This window comes from Triplophysa dalaica, chromosome 7 (genome assembly GCF_015846415.1).
Source record: "Triplophysa dalaica isolate WHDGS20190420 chromosome 7, ASM1584641v1, whole genome shotgun sequence".
NCBI classification, from domain to species: Eukaryota; Metazoa; Chordata; class Actinopteri; order Cypriniformes; family Nemacheilidae; genus Triplophysa; species Triplophysa dalaica.
The window spans coordinates 2,984,926-3,007,481 of record NC_079548.1 but is presented as its reverse complement, the minus strand read 5'-3'; the positions used below and the strand labels follow the sequence as shown (position 1 = coordinate 3,007,481).

Sequence of the window (22,556 nt, the reverse complement as noted above, 5' to 3'; positions counted from 1 at the left end):
TGAAATGACAGAAGGATAGTACCAGACTTATATTGACATAGATAATGACACACAGATGAGAATGATCAGAGTTCAATGAGTCTGAGCAATGGGTTCTGGGAAATGGAGTGAATAATGAAAGTCTGTGTGATGGGGAGAGTGCTCTCTTGTGGAGCACGAGGGTATTGCAGCTGACATATGTTACACTCACATAATTTACAATTTATAGTTTCTATTTTTTATGTTTCTCTTTGAAGATTTCCCCTCAAGTCATAGCTTATTGTTATTAAAAGTTATCTGAAAAAGACAAACATTATTATTATTATTAAAACATTATTTCAAATTAAGCTTATTTCCAGTTGTCATCTTTTTTTATTTCTTTTACTGTAGAAAAAATTCACTAAATATATCCTTTGAATGCATTAATACTTTTTGTGCCCTGAAAGTGAAGATTAGAGACACAATATATTAACAATAATATTCTGTCACATATGTTGGAAGATTTGTTTCTTTTTTTCTACTAAATATGAGCTCTAATATTGATTTACTGGAAAACCATTTTATCAAATCACATATTACTGAATGACTTCTCATCTGTTTTGTTTGTTTGTCCGGCTCAGACACTGGCTCGGAAGCATATAGGATTATTAAATATGATCAAGTGTTAAAGATGTTCATTGATCTGTTTTAAATGTTCTGTTGATTGTTTTGTTTAAATATTTGTGTAGTGTTATAAAGCTGAAACAGGAGGTGCAGATTGTTGTTTACATCTTTCCAATAATCTATAGCAACTATGATGTGAAACATTCAGTTACTTTACACGGCATGATTTAACATAATTCATTTACTTAATAAACTATTGTACAATTTTATAACTAAATATTTTGTATAATGTATTCTGTGTTTTTGTGAGAAGTTACATGATACACTCAACAAAAATATTTGGGCCTAATACTTAAGATTTAAGTATTTTGATTGCAAGGAGTATTTCCGTTCATTTGGATTACATATTTTTAACCTAAACAAAGTAATTAACTTAATGTGATTCATATTTGCAAGACATATTAAAATGAAACGAGTAAGAATACATTGTATATAATAATATTAATTAATAAAATGTGTTTTACATTGAAATTGAACATGATCACACTTTCGTACGTATTAAACCCAATATAATTAATATGCATCACATTTAAGTAATTTCCATAAATAAATCAAACTTTTTTCATTTATTTAATCAATTTTCATTTATTCTTAAGATAAAAAAGAACAGTTAGACCACATCGTTTCACATTTTTTCTATTAAGGAAATTAAGGTAGTGTTAAAGGCACTACCTTCCAACTTTTTTGTCACACTGAATTTATTACATTACATTTACATTAAGTCATTTAGCAGATGCTTTTATGCAAAGCGACTTACAGATGATGGAAACAATGGATGCAATTGAACAACTTAAGGACAATAAAAAAACTGGTCTCATTTAGCTTATTCCAGCAAATAGAGCTAAGTTTTTTTTTTTTTGAAAGAGTACAACATCTTGTGGTAGACATGCAAATCAGTTAAATTTTACTAAATATATTAGGTAGAAAAGTTTAGAGGAACTAGATTGCAAAATTTCCATACAATACATGTGTAGCTTCTATTCATAAAAACCAGGCTCATTCAATGAAACTTAATTGAGTTAATCCAGTTTTAGTTTGCTTCATTATTTTATAGTCATATAACTCACTGAGCACTGAAACATTAAGAGTATGAGTATCTGCTTCTGACAGGAGATGTCAGTCATGCAGTTCTTTTCAGTTTCCTGTTTGTTACAGCAGCTGTATGGTGAGCGGGGGAGCCGTGAACACTTCCTGTGAGAAGAGGAAAATTAAAGTGTTACTGTCTAACTTCACCAAAACTCTCATCGACAGAATTTATTCTCACACTTCAGACGATTGTAAACACATCAAATGTTGAGCTGAAGGTAAGAAACAGATTAAATGAAAATGACATTAATAAACAACACAGATCTGTGCATTGTGATTATGTACAACATCACAATCTTTTCTATCTTAAATGTGGCGTATCTTTGTGATCTTGTGTTTCCTCACTGACATGAAGCCGTCGATCATTCTTTCCTCAAAATATTCATCGAAGGGCGTCTTACTATCTGTGGATAAATTTATATTAAGAATTCAATTCATAATACAAATGATTTTCATATTTGAATGACTGCACATGTTTTTGTGATCGTGTGATCAGTGTTGAGAAACATGAAGCATTACAGAAAGAAGTCACTGCTGCTGAATGTCACACTGAATGATGATAAGAATCTAACAGTGTCAATAACTTAATAAACATAAATAAGTTAGTTGATGACTAAGGCTATTTTTGACTAACACCATTTTATTTAAGCCTCATCTCAATGATCCAGGTTCCCTTTCTGTCGGTCTCTCGACGTTGTGTCCAGCCAACAGATGGGGTTCACCCTTGAGAACCTATCAACTCTGACTACTATAGAAAAGGCCAATAAAATTTGGCTAATGAAATTTGCATGGCGGTCTTCTCCCCCGGAAATCCGGTATACAAGGAAGATGGCGTGCAGCATTTATTTACCTTTTGTTCTTGAGAGCCATCACTCATGACTTAAGAACTTAAACTAAAAGCTTTAAGACAAATTGCCGGATCTACGATGTGGAGCAGTGGATCGTCCCTATCCTGCAGCGACCTTTCCCGTGGGCGTCTGGGCGGTTCCAGAGGTGTTCAGAGATATTTAAAAAAAAAAGTCCTTTCAAGGACTGAGCATTTCTACAGCACGGTCTGTCCTGCTGTTCTCTTGGGTGCGGCACCCTCATCTAGGAGGGGGACGGACATGATAGCTGCATCAGGTGTCTGCACAGCGAGCACGCTGACATAGCTGTCGTACACACATCTTGCACGCACCGCAGTTGCAGTCACGGGTGGCGGTCTTCCTCCGCGAACCAGCCTGCACTTCGTCTGCTACCCAGGCTGTGAGATTGGTGGCTAAAGCCCCGATGTCTGCTAGGGCTAGCAGCGTTGGTGATATGGGGACCTCTGTGAGTGTAAACCAACCAGCCAAGCGCTCACGGGCCGCTCGCACCCCGCATCGCTCAATTTCAGAGGCTCCTGGGACACATGGTGTCTTCGTTGGGGGTAATTCCCTTCTGGTTGAGGAACATGAGACCGCTCCAAAACTGGTTCAGAGTCGAGTTCCGAGGAGAGCATGGCACACTGGCAGCAGGCGCATGGTGATAACACCATTCTGCCGATGCACCATAACCCTCTGGTCTTCCATGACCTGTCTCCGGACTGGGGTCCCTCTTGGGAAGGTTATGAGGCACATTATGGTGACGATGGATGCCTTCCTGCAGGGGTGGGGTGCAGTGTGCAACAGGCAACATTTGGATGCTGTTCTGGCAGGCCCAGGTAGACCTGTTTGCCTCCAGCTACACCCCCTTTTGCCTGCTTTGGTACCTTTCCGAAGCCCCCCCTCGGCACGGATGCCCTTGCGCAAAGCTGACCGCGGGACAAGCGGAAGTACGCCTTCGCCCCAGTGAGCCTCCTCGCACAAACACTGTTCAAGGTCAGGGAAGAGGAGCACCAAGTGTTATTGGTTGCCCCACACTGGCCCAACCGCACCTGGTTCTCAAAGCTGATGGTCTTTACAACAAGTAGGCTACCCAGCCGAGTCTCTGTGGCGGAGACCATCACCCAGGCTAGGGCCCCATCTACTAGGCGGTTATACGCCTATAGATGGGTACTCTTCTCGTCCTGGTGTCTCTCTCAGCGAGAAGACCCACGGAGGTGCTCGGTCGGGATCGTGTTGTCGGTCTTAAGAGACTGGAGACTAACATCTCCCCCTCCACACTGAATGTTTATGTAGTCGCTATCGCCACTCGTCACGACTCAGTTGATGGAAAGTCATTAGGGCAGCACGACCTGGTCACCAGCTTCCTAAGGGGCGCGAGAAGGCGGAATCTGCCTCGTCTCTCCTCCATACTAATGTGGTCCTGGCGGGCTTCTCTGGGCCCCCTTTCGATCCCCTCGGAGGTTCTGATCTTCCTCAACTTTCGAGTACGATGGCCCTCCTGATGGCGCTCACTTCCTTCAAGAGGTTAGGGGACCTTCAAGCATTCTATGTGTCCCCCCAGAGGGGAGGATGACCCAACCCCATCCGTGTTGTGTCCAGTACGCGCACTGCGCCTCTACTTGGACCGCACGCAGAGCTTCAGTAGCTTTTTTTCTGTTTCGTCGGACAGCAGAAGGGGAGAGCTGTTCCCAAACAGAGACTGGCGCACTGGATCGTGAATGCCGTCATGGTGGCATAGCGTTCATAAGAGGCGTCTCTCTGGCAGACATTGTAGATCTGCGGGTTGGGCTATGCCCAACACCTTCGCTAGGTTTTACAACCTTTGTGTGAACAGGGTGTCAGCCCACGTCATGCGTGGCAACATGTAGGACTGGCATCCGGCGGGGCGTATGCCTGCTAAAGCACCTCCCAGGAGCTTTCGTTGGGTCAGTGTGCTATCTGCCCCTCTTCTTACCCAACCACAGGGTTAAGAATAGGCATCCCATCCACCTCCCTTCTTACCCAACCGCATCGTTAAGAATAGGCACCACATCCAACTCTCTTCTTACCTAATCACATGGTTAAGAACAGGCATTCCATCCATCACTAAGCAAGCTCTCCCTCATGCCGGGAGAACATATGAACTATCACAGATAGCTCTAACCGGACCTAGTGCTACACGACGTCTGTAACACCCCCTCCGTGGGCTGTTCCGTCTGATGTATCCTCATGAGATGCCCACTCCTGGTAACTCATGACTTCCCCCAGGTGGACATCCACCTCACGGGTAACTACTCAGTCCGCACCTTCCATGTGATCTCCTCTAAGGGCAAGACCATATCTATATCCACTGTATTCCTTCCCCCGGGTAGGAAGTGGCATCTGCAGCGCATCCCTAATTGAGGAAGTCGAGCTCACCCGGTGTAAACCCGATCCAGACGGCCTCTCGCCAGTAGAGAGCTAAGGCCTCCATTCGTGAAAGGTTACCGGTCAGGGTGTACCCATCTTTCTCCAAAAAAGCACTGGGTACCCCGACCATCACACTGGAAGGCTACAGTTTCGCGAAAGCCACATGCTGACACACCCAGGCCTGCTACCGTCGCTTCGCTAGAGATTGTGACACGATACAGTGTCGAGAGACCGACAAAAAGGGAACGTCTTCGTTACGTCCGTACCCTCAGTTCCCTGATGGAGGGAACGAGACGTTGTGTCCCTTATGCCACAACACGTATCGTCCTCTGCTGTAGTCGTGAGAGGCTCTGAGGCGCTTCAGAACAAAAGGTAAATGAATGCTGCATGCTGTCTTCATTTTATACCGGATATCCGGGGGTGGAGACCGGCATGCAAATTTCATTAGTCAAATTTCATTGGCCTCTTCTATAATAGTCAGCCGTCAACTCTCAAGGGCGAACCCCATCTGTCGGCTCGACATTTCCTGCAAGGAAATGTTTCATATTCATACAAGTCATTTACATTTTGATCAGTTGTATGGTATGTGAATGTGATTATGTATAAAGGCGAATTGCTGTATTTATTTAAACAATGTTTGTTGTATAATGTTTTTGAGATGTTGTGTTTAGGAGTGATGGATTTCATTTGTTTGATTCTGCTGGTTTCAGCTGGAATAACAGATTCAGGAGCAGGTAATTTATATTTACATTTACATTTAGTAATTTAGCTGACGCTTTTATCCAAAGCGACTTACAAGTGGGATAGGGAATGGAAGCAATTGGGACAGCATAAGTACAACAAAAGCATAAGTGCAATAAAAAAGAAGACTGTCTCATATAACCTAACACAGTATACAGAACTATGTTTCCCTTTCTGTCGGTCTCTCGACGTTGTGTCGAGAACGACAGATGGGGTTCGCCCTTGAGAACCAATCAACTCTGACTACTATAGAAAAGGCCAATGAAATTTGGCGATTGAAATTTGCATGCCGGGCTCCGCCCCCGGCTATCCGGTATAAAAGGAAGCCGGCGTGCATCATTCACTTACCTTTTGTTCTTCAGAGCCTTCGCTCATGACTACGAACAGAACGAATTAAATGAATTCTTCTTCTTCTACATTGCCGGATCTACGACGTGTTGCAGCGGATCGTCCCTACCTGCAGCGACCTTCCCCTGGGCGTCTCAGCGGTTCCGGAGGTGTTAGAGATTTTTTCTAAAAAGTCCTTTTCAGGACTGACTGAGCAATCTCCAGCGCGGCATGTACCGCTGTTCTCTTGGGTGCGGCACCCTCATCGAGGAGGGGGATGGACACGATCGCTGCGTTGGGCGTCTGGGCGTCCAGCACGCTGAAGCAGCGTTCGTTGACACATCTGCCCGCACTGCGGGCAGATTGTCATTCAGAAGTTGCGGTCACGGGTGGCTGTCTTCCTACGGGAACCAGCCACCATTTCGTCTGCTACCTGGGCTGTGACATCTGTGGCTACGGCCCTGATGACCACCCACGTAGCAGCGTTAGTGATATGGGGAACTCTGCGAACGTAAACCCGCCAGCCAAGTGCTCAGGGGCCGATCGCACCCCGATTCGCTCTTCTAAACGTTCCCCAACCGGTGGTGGCATACCGTCCGGAATCCTCACGCACACACTCGGAAACGATGTGTGACGTAGATGAGATGTCGCTCGCAGTATCGGAGGGAGACTGGCATCCGACTCTGCCGAATCCGAGCTCCACCCCCAGCAGTCGAGTTCAGGAGGAAGCAGAAGTGATGTCATTCATGCTAACGCGGGGATGCGTGGTTCCCGAGGTCGGAGCGCGGTGCAAACCGCGCCCTCCCCGGGTGCCATGTTTTTCCCGGAGGTGCATGCGGAGCTGTGTAAAACTTGCAACGCTCCACTCACGGACCGTTCCAGTTAAACCAGCTCTGGCTCCCTTACTTCCCTCATTGGTGGGGCAGCCAAAGGCTATGTCGAGATCCCCCGGGTGGATTGGGCGCCTGCGGTGCACCTGTGCCGCGGGCGGCTACCTCCTCGGGGGAATCGGCCACGCCTACCGTCCAAAGCGTGTGGGACTTCGGCATCACTGGTGTCGAAGCCTTACACTGCCGCGGGCCAGGCTGCCTCCTCTCTCTACGCCATGGCCATCCTGCAGGTCCGCCAGGCCAGGGCGTGGAGAGAGCTCCACGAGGGTAAGGCCGACCCGGGTATAATGCAGGATCTCCGTGCCGCCACTGACAGCGCTCTACGGGCAACTAAGGTGGCGGCGCGGGCCCTGGGTCGGACGATGTCCACGGTAGTGGTCCAGGAGAGACACCCCCGGCTGTACCTTGTGCAGAAGAGTGACTCGAAGAAAGTCCGCTTTCTTGATGCACTCATCTCGCAGGGTGGGTTGTTGGTAACACCGTCGATGACTGCGCTCAGCAGTTTTTGACGGTGAAGCAGACAGTGGCAATTAGCCAAAATTTTTCACGCCGCGACTCGGCCGCCTACAGGCCTCCGAGATCTCACGTGACGTCTGCTTTTCTGCAACCCAGGACCCCTTCGACATCGGCTCCGGTTCCTGTGCCCCCACAGGCGGCACCCCGGAAGCAGAGGTCGAGGGGGAAACCTCCACCCCGTCAACAACCTTCTCCCGAGAAGGGGCACTGACGGGAAGACCCAAGGGAGAAAAACATCGGGCCCGAACCTTCACAGCCACGGCTCTGATTGGTCGGTACGGGACGACTCCTGCCTCGTCACCAAAGCCGGGCCCTTTTCAGGGCTTGGCGCCCACTCACTCACAGAGTTTTCTGTTCTCCCCGGGTGTACTTACAGCCTATCGCACACTCCACTGGACTGTGCTCGGCGAACCGACCTCACACCCTGGCGAGGCATGAGGTCGTACACATACGACGGCTGTCACCACTCTCAAACCGACAGTGCGTGCCACCTGTCCGCCAGGCAGGTAAAAAGGCGGAGCCAACCTTCCCTCCGGGGACCCCCGCGACATGGTTAGCTCCGCCAGCGGACGAACCCCCCCGTGGGAATGATGAAGCAGACCGTCCCCTTGGTCACCCTGTCACAGTCCCTGGGAGCTCGAGAGCTGTCCACACTGTCTTGCTGGCTAATGAGGGCGGTCCGTCTTGGTTACTCGATCCAGTTTGCCAGAGACTCTCCCAAGCTATGGGGCATCATCTCTCCCTCTGTCAGAGGCAGGGACGCCTCCGTACTTCGGGTAGAGGTCACCACCCTTCTGGCAAAACAGGCATCAAGTTCGTCCCTCAAAACCAAGATGTTCAGTGGGTCACGACCCGCACTTCACCGTTCCCAAGACGGCGGGTTGCCCCCAGAGGTCTGCGTACCCTGAACAGAGCACCTTCACAAGCTGCCGTTCAGGGTGCTCACACAGAGGGCGTCCTGTCATCTATCAGGTGTCAAGATTTTGTTCGTGGCAATCGACCTGAAGGACGCTTACTTTCATGTCTCGATCCTCCTCGACACCGGCCGTTCCCACGGTTCGCGTGCGAGAGGCGGGCATATCATTACAGAGTCCTCCCTTTCGGTCTGTCCCTGTCTCCACGGTCTTCACGAAGATCGTGGAAACTGCCCTTTCTCCCTGAGGGGAGGAAGGCGAGCGGGTACTAAACTATCTCAGCGACTGGCCTATCTTGGCACACTCGTGAGATCTGTTATGTACACAAAGGTACCTGGTGCTCCGGCACCTAGATCGATTGGGACTCCAGGTCAACCAAGAGAGGGGCAAGCTCTCCCCAGTGCAGAGCATCCTCTTTCTCGGTATGGAACTCAGCTCTGTCACCATGTCGGCGCACCTGTCCGCAGGTTGCGCCCAACCAGTGTTGAACTGTCTGAAATGAACATTTTAGGCAGACAGCGGTCCCCCTGAAATAATTCAGAGGCTCCTGGCACACATGGCGTCCTCGCGGGTTAATACCCCTCGGGTTGATGCACATGAGACCGCTCCAACACTGGTTTCAGAGTCGAGTTCCGAGGAGAGCGTGGCACACCGGCAGCAGGCGCATGGTGATGACGCCCTGCTTCCGACGCACCATAAACCTTGGAACAACTTCCCCCCCAGGAGTTTTCTTGCACAGACGCTGTGCAAGGTCAGGGAGCAGGAGCACCAAGCGTTATTGGTTACACCACACCGGTCTAACCGCACTTGGCTTCAGAGCTGATGCTCTGGACAGCGACTCCCCCTGAACCATTCCCCTGGCAGAGGACCTGCTCTATCAGGGGAGGGACACGTTCTGGAATCCCAGATCAGACCTCTGGATCACCCATGTCTGGCCTTTAGACGGGACGAGAGGATCCTGAGATGGCTACTCCCCCTCTATGGCAGAGACCATCACCCAGGCTAGGGCCCCATCTACTAGACGGTCACACGCCTCTAGACGGCGCCTCTTCTCGTCCTGGTGTCTCTCTCAATGAGAAAGACCCACTGAGGTGCTCGATCAGGATTGTGTTTTCCTTCTTACGAGACTGGAGACTGACATCTCCCCTCCACACTGAATGTGTATGTAGTCGCTATTGCCACTCATCACGACTCAGTCGGTGGAAAGTTTCTAGGGCAACACGACCTGGTCACCAGGTTCCTAAGGGGCGCGAGAGGGCAGAATCCGCCTCATCTCCGCTCCATACCCTCTTGGGACCCTAAGTGGTCCAGGGGAGCCTCAGTGCCCCCCAAGAGCCCCTCGGAGGTTTTGATCTTCCTCACAGAGTAAGACGGCCCTCCTGACGGCGCTCACTCCTTCAAGAGGATAGGGGACCACCGAGCATCCTCCGTGTCCCCGGATTGCCTTAAATTCCGCCCTGGAAACTCTCACATTATCTTGAGACCCGGGCCCGGATGCGTGCCCAAGAAGTTCCCACTACTCCCTCCGGGGCCAAGTGGTGAACTTGCAGGCGCTCCCCATAGGGGAGGAAGACCCAACCCGATCAGTGTTGTGTCCAGTACGTGCTGGACCGCACGCAGATCTCTGAAGCTCTGACCAGCTCCGTGTCTGTTGGAGGACAGCAGAAGGGGAAGGCTGTCTCCAAACAGAGGCTGGCACACTGGGTCGTGGACGCCGTTACGACGGCATTCCGATCTCAGAATCTCCCATGCCCATTGGCAGTGAGGGCTCACTCCACACGGAGTTTTAGCCACCTCCTGGGCACTGGCAGAAGCGCCTCTCTAGCAGACATCTGTAGAGCTGCGGGTTGGGCTACGCCCAAACACCTTCGCAAGGGTTAACAACCTTCGCGTAAACCCGGTGTCAGCCCACGTCCTGCGTGGCGACATGTAGGACTGGCATCCGGGGGGGCGTATGCCTGCGAAAGCACCTTTCCACCCTCTAACAGGTTGGGTCAGTGTGCTATCTGCCTCTCTTCTTACCCAAACATATGGCTAAGAATAGGTATCTCACCAACCTCCCTTCTTGCCCAAACACTGGTTAAGAACAGGTATTCCATCCATCACTAAACGAGCACACCCTGGCGGCTGGCTGGGCAGAGCAGCCTTCCCCCTTAGGCCGGGATACAATCTGAGCTATCACAGATAGCTCTAACCGGACCTAGTGCAACCGGACGTCTGTAACACCCCCTCCGTGGGCTGTTCCGTCTGATGTATCCTCATGAGAATGGTTCCCACTCCTGGTAACCCATGAACTTCCCCGGGTGGACCTCCACCCCGCGGTTAACTACCCAGTCCGCACGTTCCATGCGTTCTCCTCCAAGGACGAGACCATACCTTATCCACCATATTCCTCCCCACGGGTAGGAGGTGGCCTCTGCAGCGCTTCTCTGATTAAGAGTTGTGCTCACCCGGTGTAAACCCGAGCCGGACGGCCTCTCGCCAGTAGAGAGCTAAGGCCCCGTCTGTGAAAGGTTACCGGTCAGGGCTGTACCCACCTTTCTCCAAGAAAGCTCTGGTACCCCCCGACCACCATACTGGAAGGTTACAGTTTCGCGAAAGCATCGAGCTGACACGCCCAGGCTTGTTACCGTCGTTTCGCTAGAGATTGTGACGCGATACAGCGTTGTGGCATTTTCCATAGGCAACCCCATCAGTCGTTCTCGACACAACGTCGAGAGACCGACAGAAAGGGAACGTCTTGGTTACGTTTGTAACCTCAGTTCCCTGATGGAGGGAACGAGACGTTGTGTCCCTTATGCCACAAACACGTATTGTATTCTGCTGCAGTCGTGAGAGGCTCTCAGGCTCTTCAGAACAAAAGGTAAGTGAATGATGCACGCCGGCTTCCTTTTATACCGGATATCCGGGGGCGGAGCCCTGCATGCAAATTTCATTCGCCAAATTTCATTGGCCTTTTCTCAAGGGAGAACCCCATCTGTCGTTCTCGACACAACGTCTCGTTCCCTCCATCAGGGAACTGAGGTTACATACGCAACCAAGACGTTTTTATAGTTTTTTTTAGGTAATAATGATCACATTGAATTGTGTGTGTTGAAAAGTGTTTAACATCTTAACTCATTATGTTGTGTCAAAATGTGTTAAAAATATATATTTTTCATACGATGAAAACAAGCAGGAAAGACTTTTTTGCAAGGTTTCTTAAAGACTGTTATCAACAGTCTCAAGCTACACAAAACCCCAATGACATACTGTAAGAGTTCAGACATGTTTTCTGTCTCTTCTATCAGATAAGTTTGATGCAGTTGGACCTTCAGCTGTGATGACTGTATCTGGTGAAGATGTGATCCTGCCGTGTTCTATGAAACCCAACATCAGTGCTGTGAACATGATAGTCGAGTGGTTCAGACCTGATATGAAAGGTTCAATAGTTCATCTGTATAAAGATCATAAAGACATAAACACAGATCAGCTTCAGTCGTACAGAGGAAGAACTCAAGTGTTTAAAGAAGAACTAGAGAAAGCAAACACATCACTCAAACTCTCAAGAGTCCAAATCTCTGATGAAGGACTTTACAAGTGTTACATTCAGTCTCAATCCTGGAGTGATGACATCACTGTTGAGCTCAGGGTTGAAGGTGAACAAAACCAATAAAACTAACACTAAATGAGTAGTTTAGTGGTGCTGTTTATGATTTTGTTTCTAGTTTCAACCTGTCCTCCATTTGAAAAGAAAGTTGTTTTCTCCTTACCTTATTGTGATGCACTGGACCTTTTACTGAATCAGTGCTTCTACCGGTGGCAGGAGAAAGTTGTATACTGTCATAATAAATTATATGTTACTTATGCATGTTATAAGTAAATGACGATATGTGAGAACCATGCACAGTATTATCTTCAGATCAGGTAGACTTCTTGGTGATGAAGTGATGCGTCAGTAGTGATTGTGAAATAGCAATAGTTGTGTTCCACTACATGCGGCAATGCAACAACCGACATTGTCGAACAAGCCTGTTGGGTCTTTTGTAGCTTGTGATTGCGTCATGACATCTGAATATTTGAACGAGATCCAACTGCGTCCGGCATTCACAGATATCTTCATATAAAGTTGTATATGACTCTTCAACTCAGACGGTTTGCAAGACAAGTTGTTTTATAATAAGCTGTTTTTAATCAATTTCCACTATTGTGTTGTATTTGTATGGTTGAAAAGTGTTTAGATTAAGGGTGGGTTGGGGTAAGGGGTTCCAAAATATCGTAAAGTTAATGATAATTAGCTTTCCTGTAGCTCAGTGGTAATAGCATTGCTTCAACAATGAAAGGTTATGGGTTCCATCCCAGCATGCAGTCCGGGGAGCCGGCCATTCCATTCTGGAGCAGCTGGCCATCCCATTCCTTGTCTGACGCCATCCAGTATGTGTCCACCAGCATCCAGTCCGGGGCATCACAATCCAGTCCGGCATTTCCTGTTTTTTTCCCTTGTTTGGACTACCCCCTTGGACTTTTGGGTTCCCTTCCCTCAGACTCTTGTGCCCCCCCCCTTGGACTCTAGTGACCATCCAATTTTTTATGGTTATTGTTTTATCATGTTGCCCTGTTTTTGTCACTGCACGGTCTGTTTTTTCTTGCTTGTAACTTGAGAAGCGTCAGGTTGCCACTCCTTAAGCAGGGGCTTCTGTCATGATTCTGCCGCGTCATGCTTCTCTTGACCTAGTGGCGGGATCATGACAGAACCCCATGTTTTTATGTGGAGAGAGACAATTTTGGCACTTATGGCTCGTCATACTCTCTCTTATGATCTCATGCCCCACAGCTGTTCCCTCCTGATTTGCAACCTTACTTAATGTCCCTGTTTCTTCTGTCTTGTGCTGGATCATTGTGTTAGTTTTTGGAGTGTTTGCTATGTGTCCGTGTCACCCACCTTTTCCTGATTGTCATGTAAGTCAAGTTTACTTATTTGTCGTCATGTCTATGTTGTTTCTAGTCTAGTCAGTGTAGTGAGTTTATGTGTTCTCTAACCGTTCTGTTATTTTACTACCTCGTGGGTTTTTGTTTTGTCTTTGGTTTATTGTTTTTTTAAAGTCCTTGCAACCCCTTGTCTGCAAATGGGTCCTCTGTTACTTTGTTCAAGTCTGCCTCCTGTGTTTCATAACAGTAAGTTGCTTTGGATAAAAGTCTCTGCCAAATGCATAAATGTAAATGTAAATGTAAATAGGCTTGTGGTGCTAAAGGGTGCTCATCCTTATGATGGAACTGTTAGTCGTAATAAGGTATTTCTACAAACGACTTCGAGGTTCGTTTCTTTTAGGACAGTCTCTGTTTTTCTGTTATTAGAAGAACAAAGGTATTTAAGCACACAAACGTTTGTTTTCAGAAATGTAATAAACTATTTTTTCTCATTCTTTTCTTGTGTAGCTGTAGGCAGTGTTCCAGTCATCACTGTAGATGGGTTTGATGGTTCTGGTGGTCTTCGTCTACAGTGTGAATCTAAAGGCTGGTATCCTGAACCTGATCTTGTGTGGTTGAACAGTGAAGGAGTCACTTTAACATCTGAATCTCCAGACACACACAGAGATGACACAGATGGATTCAGTGTGAAACACAAGATCACTGTATATAACACTGACACTAAATATCACTGCAGAGTCAGAATGAATCATCACATGATGGAGGCTGAGATCATCCCATCCAGTGAGTACAGATTTCTGTTCTGTATTTCCTCTGATCTCATGATCATCTGAAGCAGTAGAAACATGAACATATTCATCATTTAACTCAATATAATCACTGACATTAGTTAAAGAGGTTTCAGGAGTCTCGGGTGATGTAACAGGGAAAGATATTATTTTATGAAATTGCTTTGACGTTTTAAAAGACAAATATCTGTTTAGGGAAATATTGTTTTTCTTTTTTCCACACAGAAATGAGTGCTTATCTATAAACATGTACATCTGTCTTTAGGGGTCAATTCATTGAAGATAATAATGACATTATGAAGGTTTGAGAGCATCAAATCTTTTGTACATTTGTTTATTGTAGTGAAAAATAATTTGCACAGCAATTGAGTTTACATGTAAAATTGCACTAAAGATATTGTGTAATTGTTTATATTTATAATGAAACATTGAGTTATTTTAGACTGTAAACAGTGAGTCTCAGTTTTGTTTTCCAGGTAAAATGTTTCACTCTTGGAGATCTTCAGTGATTCTGATATCAGTTGCTGTTGTTCTCAGTGTGATCGCTGGAATATTGATCACTGTGTTTGTCTGGAAACAGAGAGGTAACATTCATGTGTTTGATCATATTTAATATATATAAATACTGTATATAGTGTTTAACCTGTAGTTAGTTAGAAATGTTGCAGATGTCCAGATTGAGCATCTCATGAAGTGTTTGGGAATGATGCTTGTTACACTTTTGAAAATTTCAACCTTTTTAGGTTGAAATTCATCTTATCTTCAGCAAAACACACATTTGAGATATTTCACTTCTCAAGTGTTAAATCAGTCACAACAGTTTTTTGATCTGTGCTGGAAACTAAAGTGAACACACACTATAGAGGATCTATACTGACACCATCATCACATGAAAAAATAGGGTATATTTGTTATACCTGTTGTTGAGTCATAATAAGTCATTTCAATGATGTTTTCTCTTCAGAACTACAAAGAAAGAAACAGAGAATACAGAGAGAGGACCAGAGAATAAAGAATGAAGACCAGAGAATACAGAATGAAGACCAGAGAATACAGAATGAAGATCAGAGAATACATGATGGTAGTTTTATCTCTTGTCTTTTAAAGTGATTTATAAATTGTTTTCGGTAACTGGTTATTTAATGATTAAAACATTAAATTATTAAACATGATTTACATTTTTGATGTTTGTACATATTTCTTTTGTATTTTCATTTTTCTATATTTTAATTCAGTTTTTTCTTAACTTTAAATTTTCTTCAGAGCGTGAGCCACTACGGAGGACTGTAGAAAGTGGTGAATTGATTTTAATGTCTTTATTAAACATTTGATTATCCATCTTTAGTATAATATTGTTATGGACTCTGTATAACTCAATACTGTCTGTGTGTTTTTAGTGACTTCACTGTTAAGAAAACATGCAGGTAGGTGAAAGTTTGATCAGATGATTTAAGTGTTTTAGATCTACAGCTGTTACAGGTGATTGTTTGTGGTCACAGGAAAATAACAAGGTCCCTGTGTGTAAACAACAGATCTCGAGAGTGTGCCAAGATAAGCCAGTCATCGAGATAGTTTAGTACTAGCACGTTTCCAGGTCTCACGGAGTTCCTCATGCACTTCCAGGAACCACCGCCCTGGGGGCGTGCGTGGCTTGGAGCCGCGCTCAACCCCGAGGAACCATGTATCCGGCCGCGAGCACTGGAAGAGGCAGTGCGGCTCACTGCAACCCAATGGGAAACATGGCTAACATTTCAACGTCCGTTTCATCCCGAGCTCGTTCCCGGAGGAGGGAGCTGCAAGGAATCATTGGAATCAGATGCCATTAAGTCACCCCCCGATGCTGCAAGGGACATCTCATCATCCTGCACCGTTTCCGATACGTGGTTGAGGAACGAGATGGTCAGACGAGATGAGGTGCGAATGGTCCGCGAACCAGTGGCTGACGGATTAGCTCTCACAGTAATCCGGACATCACCCTCGCAGCTCGCAGAGCGGACGGCAGGACCGTAGCCACTGCTGTCACAGAACAGGAAGCAGACGAGGTGGCAGCTGAGTCCCGTGGGAACACAGCCGCCCGTGATGAAACGTCTGAATCGAGAACCGCCCGCAGTGCGGGCGGTTCTGATCCACAACGGCTAACCCAGTCAGCCTACGGACAGTCCGTTGCATCACGTCATAGAATCCAGCAGTATTTTGCTTGAAGATCTGTAGATCTGCTATTCAGTCATAAGCGAAGGCTCCGAAGAACAAAAGGTGAATGAATGCAGCACGCCGTCTCCCTTTTATACCCAGATATCCGGGGCAGAGCCCGGCATGCAAATTTCCAAAGGTGGATGGTGTGCTGAAGCAAGGCAATACGGTACACAGCAATTGTCTTTGTAACGGGGAACGAGTGTATTTTGCACTATTGATTTGGAGAGTGCTTATTTTCAGTTGCCATTGTAAGATGAGAGCCGAGATCTTACTCCAGGCCATCAATCTACAGAAGCACCAACTACAAGCAAAATTCAGAAAAATTTGTAGCCACGTGTCGAAAGGGATAGCTGGATCTCCAGGACATCCCATTAAACATCGTGAGAAACGAAGAAACAGCAACCATCGTAGGCCATCGAAAAAGAGTACCTTGTCACCAATTTGTTATGTCTTTAGAAGGAAGCAATGAGGAGGCATACGGAAATAAAGAATACTTTTATTAAAACAAATCAAGTAGCAGAATAGTACAGCACATGTAGCCGCAGTCGGAACACTTCTCACTTACTGTCTCCTATGTCCACATACACATAACAGCAACGTCTACTGCCACCAACTGGTCAATATGCACAGAAGAACACAACACAAACCTCATAAATCTTATCATCTTGCTGTGAACTGACACCGTGAGAAAAGAATCATAATGCCCATATCTCTGAATTATCCTGCAAATGTTTCAAAATAATGTTATTTTTCTGAAATAAATTCAGGTGCTCAGTAAACGAATGCATAATGTCTTACGTAAAAACCAGATTCCAAAAAAGTTGGGAAACTTTACAAATTGTTAATAAAAACAGAATGCAATGTCGACATTTCATTCTGTATAAAACATAGACGACACATCAAATGATTAAACTCAAAAAATGTATCATTTTAAGGGAAAAATAAGTAGATTTTAAATTTCATGGCATCAACACATCTCAAAAAAGTTGGGACAAGGCCATGTTTTCCACTGTGTGGCATCCCCTCTTCTTTTTATAACAGTCTGCAAACGTCCGGGGACTTGACACAAGTTGCTCAAGTTTAGGAATAGGAATGTTGTCCCATTCTTGTCAAATACAGGCTTCTATGTATGATGCGCCAAATGCTTTCTATGGGTGAAAGATCTGGACTGCAGGCTGGCCATTTCAGTACCCGGATCCTTCTTCTACGCAGCCATGATGTTGTAATTGATGTAAGTATGTGGTTTGGCATTGTTATATTGTAAAATGCATGGTCTTCCCTGAAAGAGACGACGTCTGGATGGGAGCACATGTTGTTCTAGAACTTGGATATACCTTTCAGCATTGATGGTGGCTTTCCAGGTGTGTAAGCTGCCCATGCCACACGCACTCATGCAACCCCATACCATCAGAGATGCAGGCTTCTGAACTGAGTGCTGATAACAACTTTGGTTGTCTTTGTCCTCTTTACTACGGATGACATGGCGTCCCAGTTTTCCAAAAAGAACTTCAAATTTTTTTTCATCTGATCACAGACCAGTTTTCCCACTTTGAAACAGTCCATTTTAAATGAGCCTTGGCCCAGAGAAAACGCCTGCGCTTCTGGATCATGTTTAGATATGGCTTCTTTTTTGACCTATAGAGTTTTAGTGGCAATGGCAAATGGCACGGTGGATTGTGTTCACCGACAAGGTTTTCTGGAAGTATTCCTGAGCCTATTTTGTGATTTCCATTACAGTAGCATTCCTGTATGTGATGCAGTGCCGTCTAAGGGCCCGAAGATCACGGGCATCCAGTATCACTTTAAACATTTCATATGTTATCTATATTCTATTGAGAATAAAATATAAGTTTACGAGATCTGTAAATTATTCTATTCCTTTTTTACTCACAATTTGTACAGTGTCCTAACTTTTTTGGAATCAGGTTTGTAGTATTATGTGTAATATACTAATAATACGTATGGCGGTTTTCGGTCCAATAAGTAATACTTCTGTTTTGTCCGCGTTCAGTAATAAAAAATTATTACTCATCCAGTCTTTTAAATCGACTGTGCATTCCATTGTTTGATGGAACTGCTGTGATTCATGAGGCTTCGAGGAAATATAAAGTTGAAACAGTGACATGTAAGACTACTCTATTTAGTTTACCCAAAAATCTGTTAGTAGTATTTGCTCATTGTCACATAATTTCTGCTCCTTGATTTCAGGATTATGAAATTACTAAACCAATACTGGCCCACAGACTAGTGAGAGACAATTATGCATTTTGAGTGAACTATTCCTTATTCCTGGAATGACACCTAGTCTCTCACTTGGCAAGTCAGTAGTTTATTTTGTGTCTTTGAATAGCTGATTTGCAACAGATAGCGTGGGCCAGAGTGTGCCACTATTATAAAATTAACATGATTTGATCAGGAGCAGTTTGTAGGTATTAGCTTCTGGTCACACAGGCAGCCTGCATGATTGTAAAATGTACTAGAGGTGACATGGATGCTGTCTTTTGTTTAACTCACTGATAACTCGCTATGTTCTGTCAGCCGTCGTGGTGTTTCAAACGGTGGGGGTGAAGTGAGCGGTTGGTTGCAATTCACATGTTTGTTTTCAATTCTGTTAGTTTGATCTTTTGTTGTATATCAGTTCATGTTCAGTGTGTTTATTGCTCTGTAAAGTGGTTTAAGTTTATAAAAAAAACTCACAAACTAATATTGCTATTCTCATCATAATGACATCATTCATGTGTAAATCAGAATTCTTCATATTTTAACAGTGAATGTGACTCTGGATGCTGATTCAGCTCATCCTCGTCTCATTGTGTCTCATGATGGGAAACAAGTGAGATATGAAGAAAAACAACATGAAGGAGTGAAGAATGAAGATACAGGACAAAATAACAAGTTCGATACACGTCTCTGTGTTGTTGGAAATGAAGGATTCTCTTCAGGGTGTTTTTATTATGAGGTGCAGGTGAAGGGGGCAGATTGGTGGTGTGTGGGTGTGACCAGAGAATCTGCTCAGAGGAAGGGAGGGTTCAGTCTGAAACATCAGGATGGATACTGGACTGTGGGTTTGAGTTTCGGGAATTATTATGCTGATGAGAATCTTGTTCTTCTTTATCTGAGTGTGAAGCCTGAGAGGATCGGGCTGTTTGTGGATTATGAGAAGGGTCGAGTCTCATTTTATGATGTGAAGTCCATGTGTCATATTCACTCTTTTACTGATCAATCTTTCACTGAGAAACTATATCCTGTTTTTTATTTGTTTTCCTCTGGTCCACTCATCATCTGTAGTGATATCTCATGAGATCTGAATATAATGTGAGGAGAGAAACAGACAGAGAGCATTATAAATATTTTTATGAACAACAGGATCTTGTGATTCTAAATTAGGTTTCAGGATTAAAAATGAGGAAATATAAACTGTTAAATTCAGTTTGTCTTTAATGATGTTAAATGTGGTCAATATGAATGTGTGTGTGGGACTAAACATTATATCAGAATATGAGCACAGTTAAGAACATACTGTAATACTGTCATTGGTCTGTGTCATTGGTCATCTAAAACAACTTAGAAATGAGCCAGAGAGACTCTTTAATGTCTTTATTCTACATGAATCTATGGTCTCATTCTTTATAAACTCAGTAAAATCCAGTTTTTGGATAACATCGCTCTCAAGAGACATTATAGTACGATAAATATTGACGCTCTTGGCACATGAGAGATCGCAGCCTGTCTTTCACCATGCCACTTTTGAGAATGACCTCTCGCCGAATGCGTTTTTTACAGGCAGTGTGAGAAATAAGCTAAAAGAGCTCTCTCTGTGTTTGGAAATACAGCGACAAATTACCTTTTTTATTATCTTGATGAACGTTCTTGCTGTGGTTTTGGTTTCATTTTGGACGAGTGCTTTAAGTTGTAGAAGTTCATCTATAAAGTCCATTTCCAATTCTCTGCCGTATTTATTTTGCAATTTAGTTGCAGTCGAACGCAGCTCTTCTAGAGTCAAGGAGACAAGGTTATTTATAAAATCAAAATGCTGGTTTAAAATGTCATATGAATTGAATTTACAGTCCAGCTCAGCTACCAGTCTGTCAATTACCAGTATAAAGACGCTAGATAAAAATTTCGTAAATACATAATTTAAACAGAAGGCTTCAGTGGCTTAGGTGTGCGCAGAGCACAGTGTGCCTGAGAGTGTTTTCAGGGTCTCTAGCCTACAGTTGTCATTTGGTTGCAAGCCGACTGTGACAGCATGCCAACCTGCTGGAGACCTCGAGCTAAAATTAAAACGTTTGAACAAAAGAGAAAAAGTCACCCGTTTCTAGTTTTGTTATGTGCGCATATACTGTGCATTACGGTAAAAGGGTCTTCTTGGACTTCAACATATTGTCACCTTTGTATGTTATGTTTGGTTTTTTCCTCCCCTGAATTGTCTCATTATTAGTTAATTGTTTCCTTGACTGTTTTCACTTGTTTCATTATTAGTTTATTGTTTTCACCTGTCCCTCTTCTTTGTTAATTAGTGCCGCACCTGATCCTGTTTTCCCTGAGTGTCTTCCTTATGTATTGAAGCCCTGTGTGTGCCTTCGTTCCTTGTCTAGTATTGTTAATGTTACCTGGTGTTGTGTTCATGGTTCCTTGTTTTCCTTTTGGTTTTGTAATTAAAGTACCTTTTTGATTTATATCCTGTTGTCCGAGGCTCTTGTCAACCAGCACCCCTGACACATATCTTCATATCTTCTATGGCGAACGCGGTTTCATTCTGTCCATTGTGAATTAATTAAAATACAAATGCGCTTAGAATAATAATTACATTTATATATACAACTGTACCCATAAAACCATACATATTTAAAAAGGAACCCAATATTAGAACTCTCACAGTCAGATCGATACAGTCTGAAATAGATTTACAAAATAAGATGAATTAAGGATGTGTGCTTTGTTTTCTGTCATAGATGAATATTTAAAATGGTTTTCAAAGTCATAACATGTCCAGAGCAGTGAAGCTGGCAGAGGTTGTGCCACATCATCTTCATGTTCTCAAATGTAGAAGATAGCCTGTTCAATATAATTGAGATACCAGCATGTATATTGATTTCTGTTCATTTTAACATGAAATAATGTTCCATTATTGTAATTGCCACAATTACAATGTGTCTGTGAAAGGCTGGTGTAATACAGACTTTGTACAAATCCCTAACGCTGTGCAAGGTGCTTAGGAAACCATTTAATTTTTTATCACATATATTATGCAAAAACATAAGAAAACGTTCTTCAATGCAACCCTCTTGTGAAATGTAACGCAAAATCAATGTGAAATGGTCTGTTTGTGCCACATCAGAATCGACACGGATTGAAAAAAAAAAAATCGGTATTCGGTTTTGACACGTGATTTTCTGTATTTTTAAAAACGCGTGGAAATCTGAGAGGATCCCTGTTAAACACCAAAGATGTAGTGAGGCAGCAAAGCCCTAGATTGAAGGAGAGCAAGCAGCAACCTTCCAGTCTATGTCCTGAAAGCAGCACAGAAGTGACTTAAACTTCAATTTATTGACTGTGCTCTAGAGACTGGTTCCAACGCAGTAGAATCTCATCAAGGAGCACAATGTTAAAGGCCCAATTTTACACCAGATTAGGGCTGGTCCCGCTTTTTTTCCATTTTCGATTATCCGCGAGTGAAAGGTGAAGATTATAACATTCCATTCCATTCCATTTTCTACCGCTTATCCGAACTACCTCGGGTCACGGGGAGCCTGCGCCTATCTCAGGAGTCATCGGGCATCAAGGCAGGATACACCCTGGATGGAGTGCCAACCCATCGCAGGGCACACACACTCACTCATTCACTCACGCACTTACACCCTACGGACAATTTTTCCAGAGATGCCAATCAACCTACCATGCATGTCTTTGGACCAGGGGAGGAAACCGGAGTACCCGGAGGAAACCCCCGAGGCACGGGGAGAACATGCAAACTCCACACACAAGTCGGAAGCAGGAATCGAACCCCCAACCCTGGAGGTGTGAGGCGAACGTGCTAACACGATTATAACATACAACATGTAATTAAAAACCAAACACAAAGGCTCGGTTGCAACAAAAAAAATAGAAATACAAAGACATCATATAAAAAAACATATACAAAAACAATCATATATAAATAAAGAGAAAGATGGCCAGCAAGAGTCATTCAATTTTCACCCAACACTCAATGTCAAGTTACTTATGGTCTCCACACATCAATCTTGCCTCGAACTCGAAAAGAGCATAGTCAACCACGGACACAAGGATCATCTCAAAAATGCCTTAACTTTGAAT

General features: G+C 44.5%; 1 protein-coding gene across 5 annotated transcripts; it reads left to right on the top strand.

Annotated features, from left to right (window-relative positions):
• Nucleotides 1-1,813: 1,813 nt before the first annotated feature.
• On the top strand, nt 1,814-20,871 carry LOC130426930 (butyrophilin subfamily 1 member A1-like). Of its 5 annotated transcripts, XR_008907244.1 has the most exons (10): nt 1,829-1,946; nt 5,620-5,695; nt 11,640-11,987; nt 13,765-14,040; nt 14,522-14,629; nt 15,010-15,126; nt 15,309-15,341; nt 15,443-15,469; nt 15,669-16,298; nt 19,007-19,121. XR_008907244.1 is itself a non-coding variant. In XM_056753937.1 (9 exons), exons 3-9 carry the CDS (start codon nt 11,672-11,674, stop codon nt 19,537-19,539), a joined length of 1,410 nt encoding a protein of 469 aa, XP_056609915.1. In that variant the 5' UTR covers nt 1,814-1,946; nt 5,672-5,695; nt 11,640-11,671; the 3' UTR covers nt 19,540-20,871. The 5 variants fall into 5 exon arrangements, 4 of the variants coding, with proteins under 4 accessions (XP_056609915.1, XP_056609913.1, XP_056609912.1 ...); XM_056753937.1 differs by lacking the exon at nt 15,669-16,298 and having other exon boundaries at nt 1,814-1,946; nt 5,672-5,695; nt 19,007-20,871; XM_056753935.1 differs by lacking the exon at nt 15,669-16,298 and having other exon boundaries at nt 5,633-5,695; nt 19,007-20,871.
• Nucleotides 20,872-22,556: the final 1,685 nt, after the last annotated feature.

Bases quoted from the DNA above. Each gene is read 5' to 3' on its own strand.
- LOC130426930 (XM_056753934.1), top strand. From the start codon at position 5,620: ATGTTGTGTTTAGGAGTGATGGATTTCATTTGTTTGATTCTGCTGGTT. The intron at 11,988-13,764 runs GTGAACAAAACC...TTTCTTGTGTAG, and splicing joins TGTTGAGCTCAGGGTTGAAG to CTGTAGGCAGTGTTCCAGTC. The intron at 14,630-15,009 runs GTAACATTCATG...TTTTCTCTTCAG, and splicing joins GTTTGTCTGGAAACAGAGAG to AACTACAAAGAAAGAAACAG.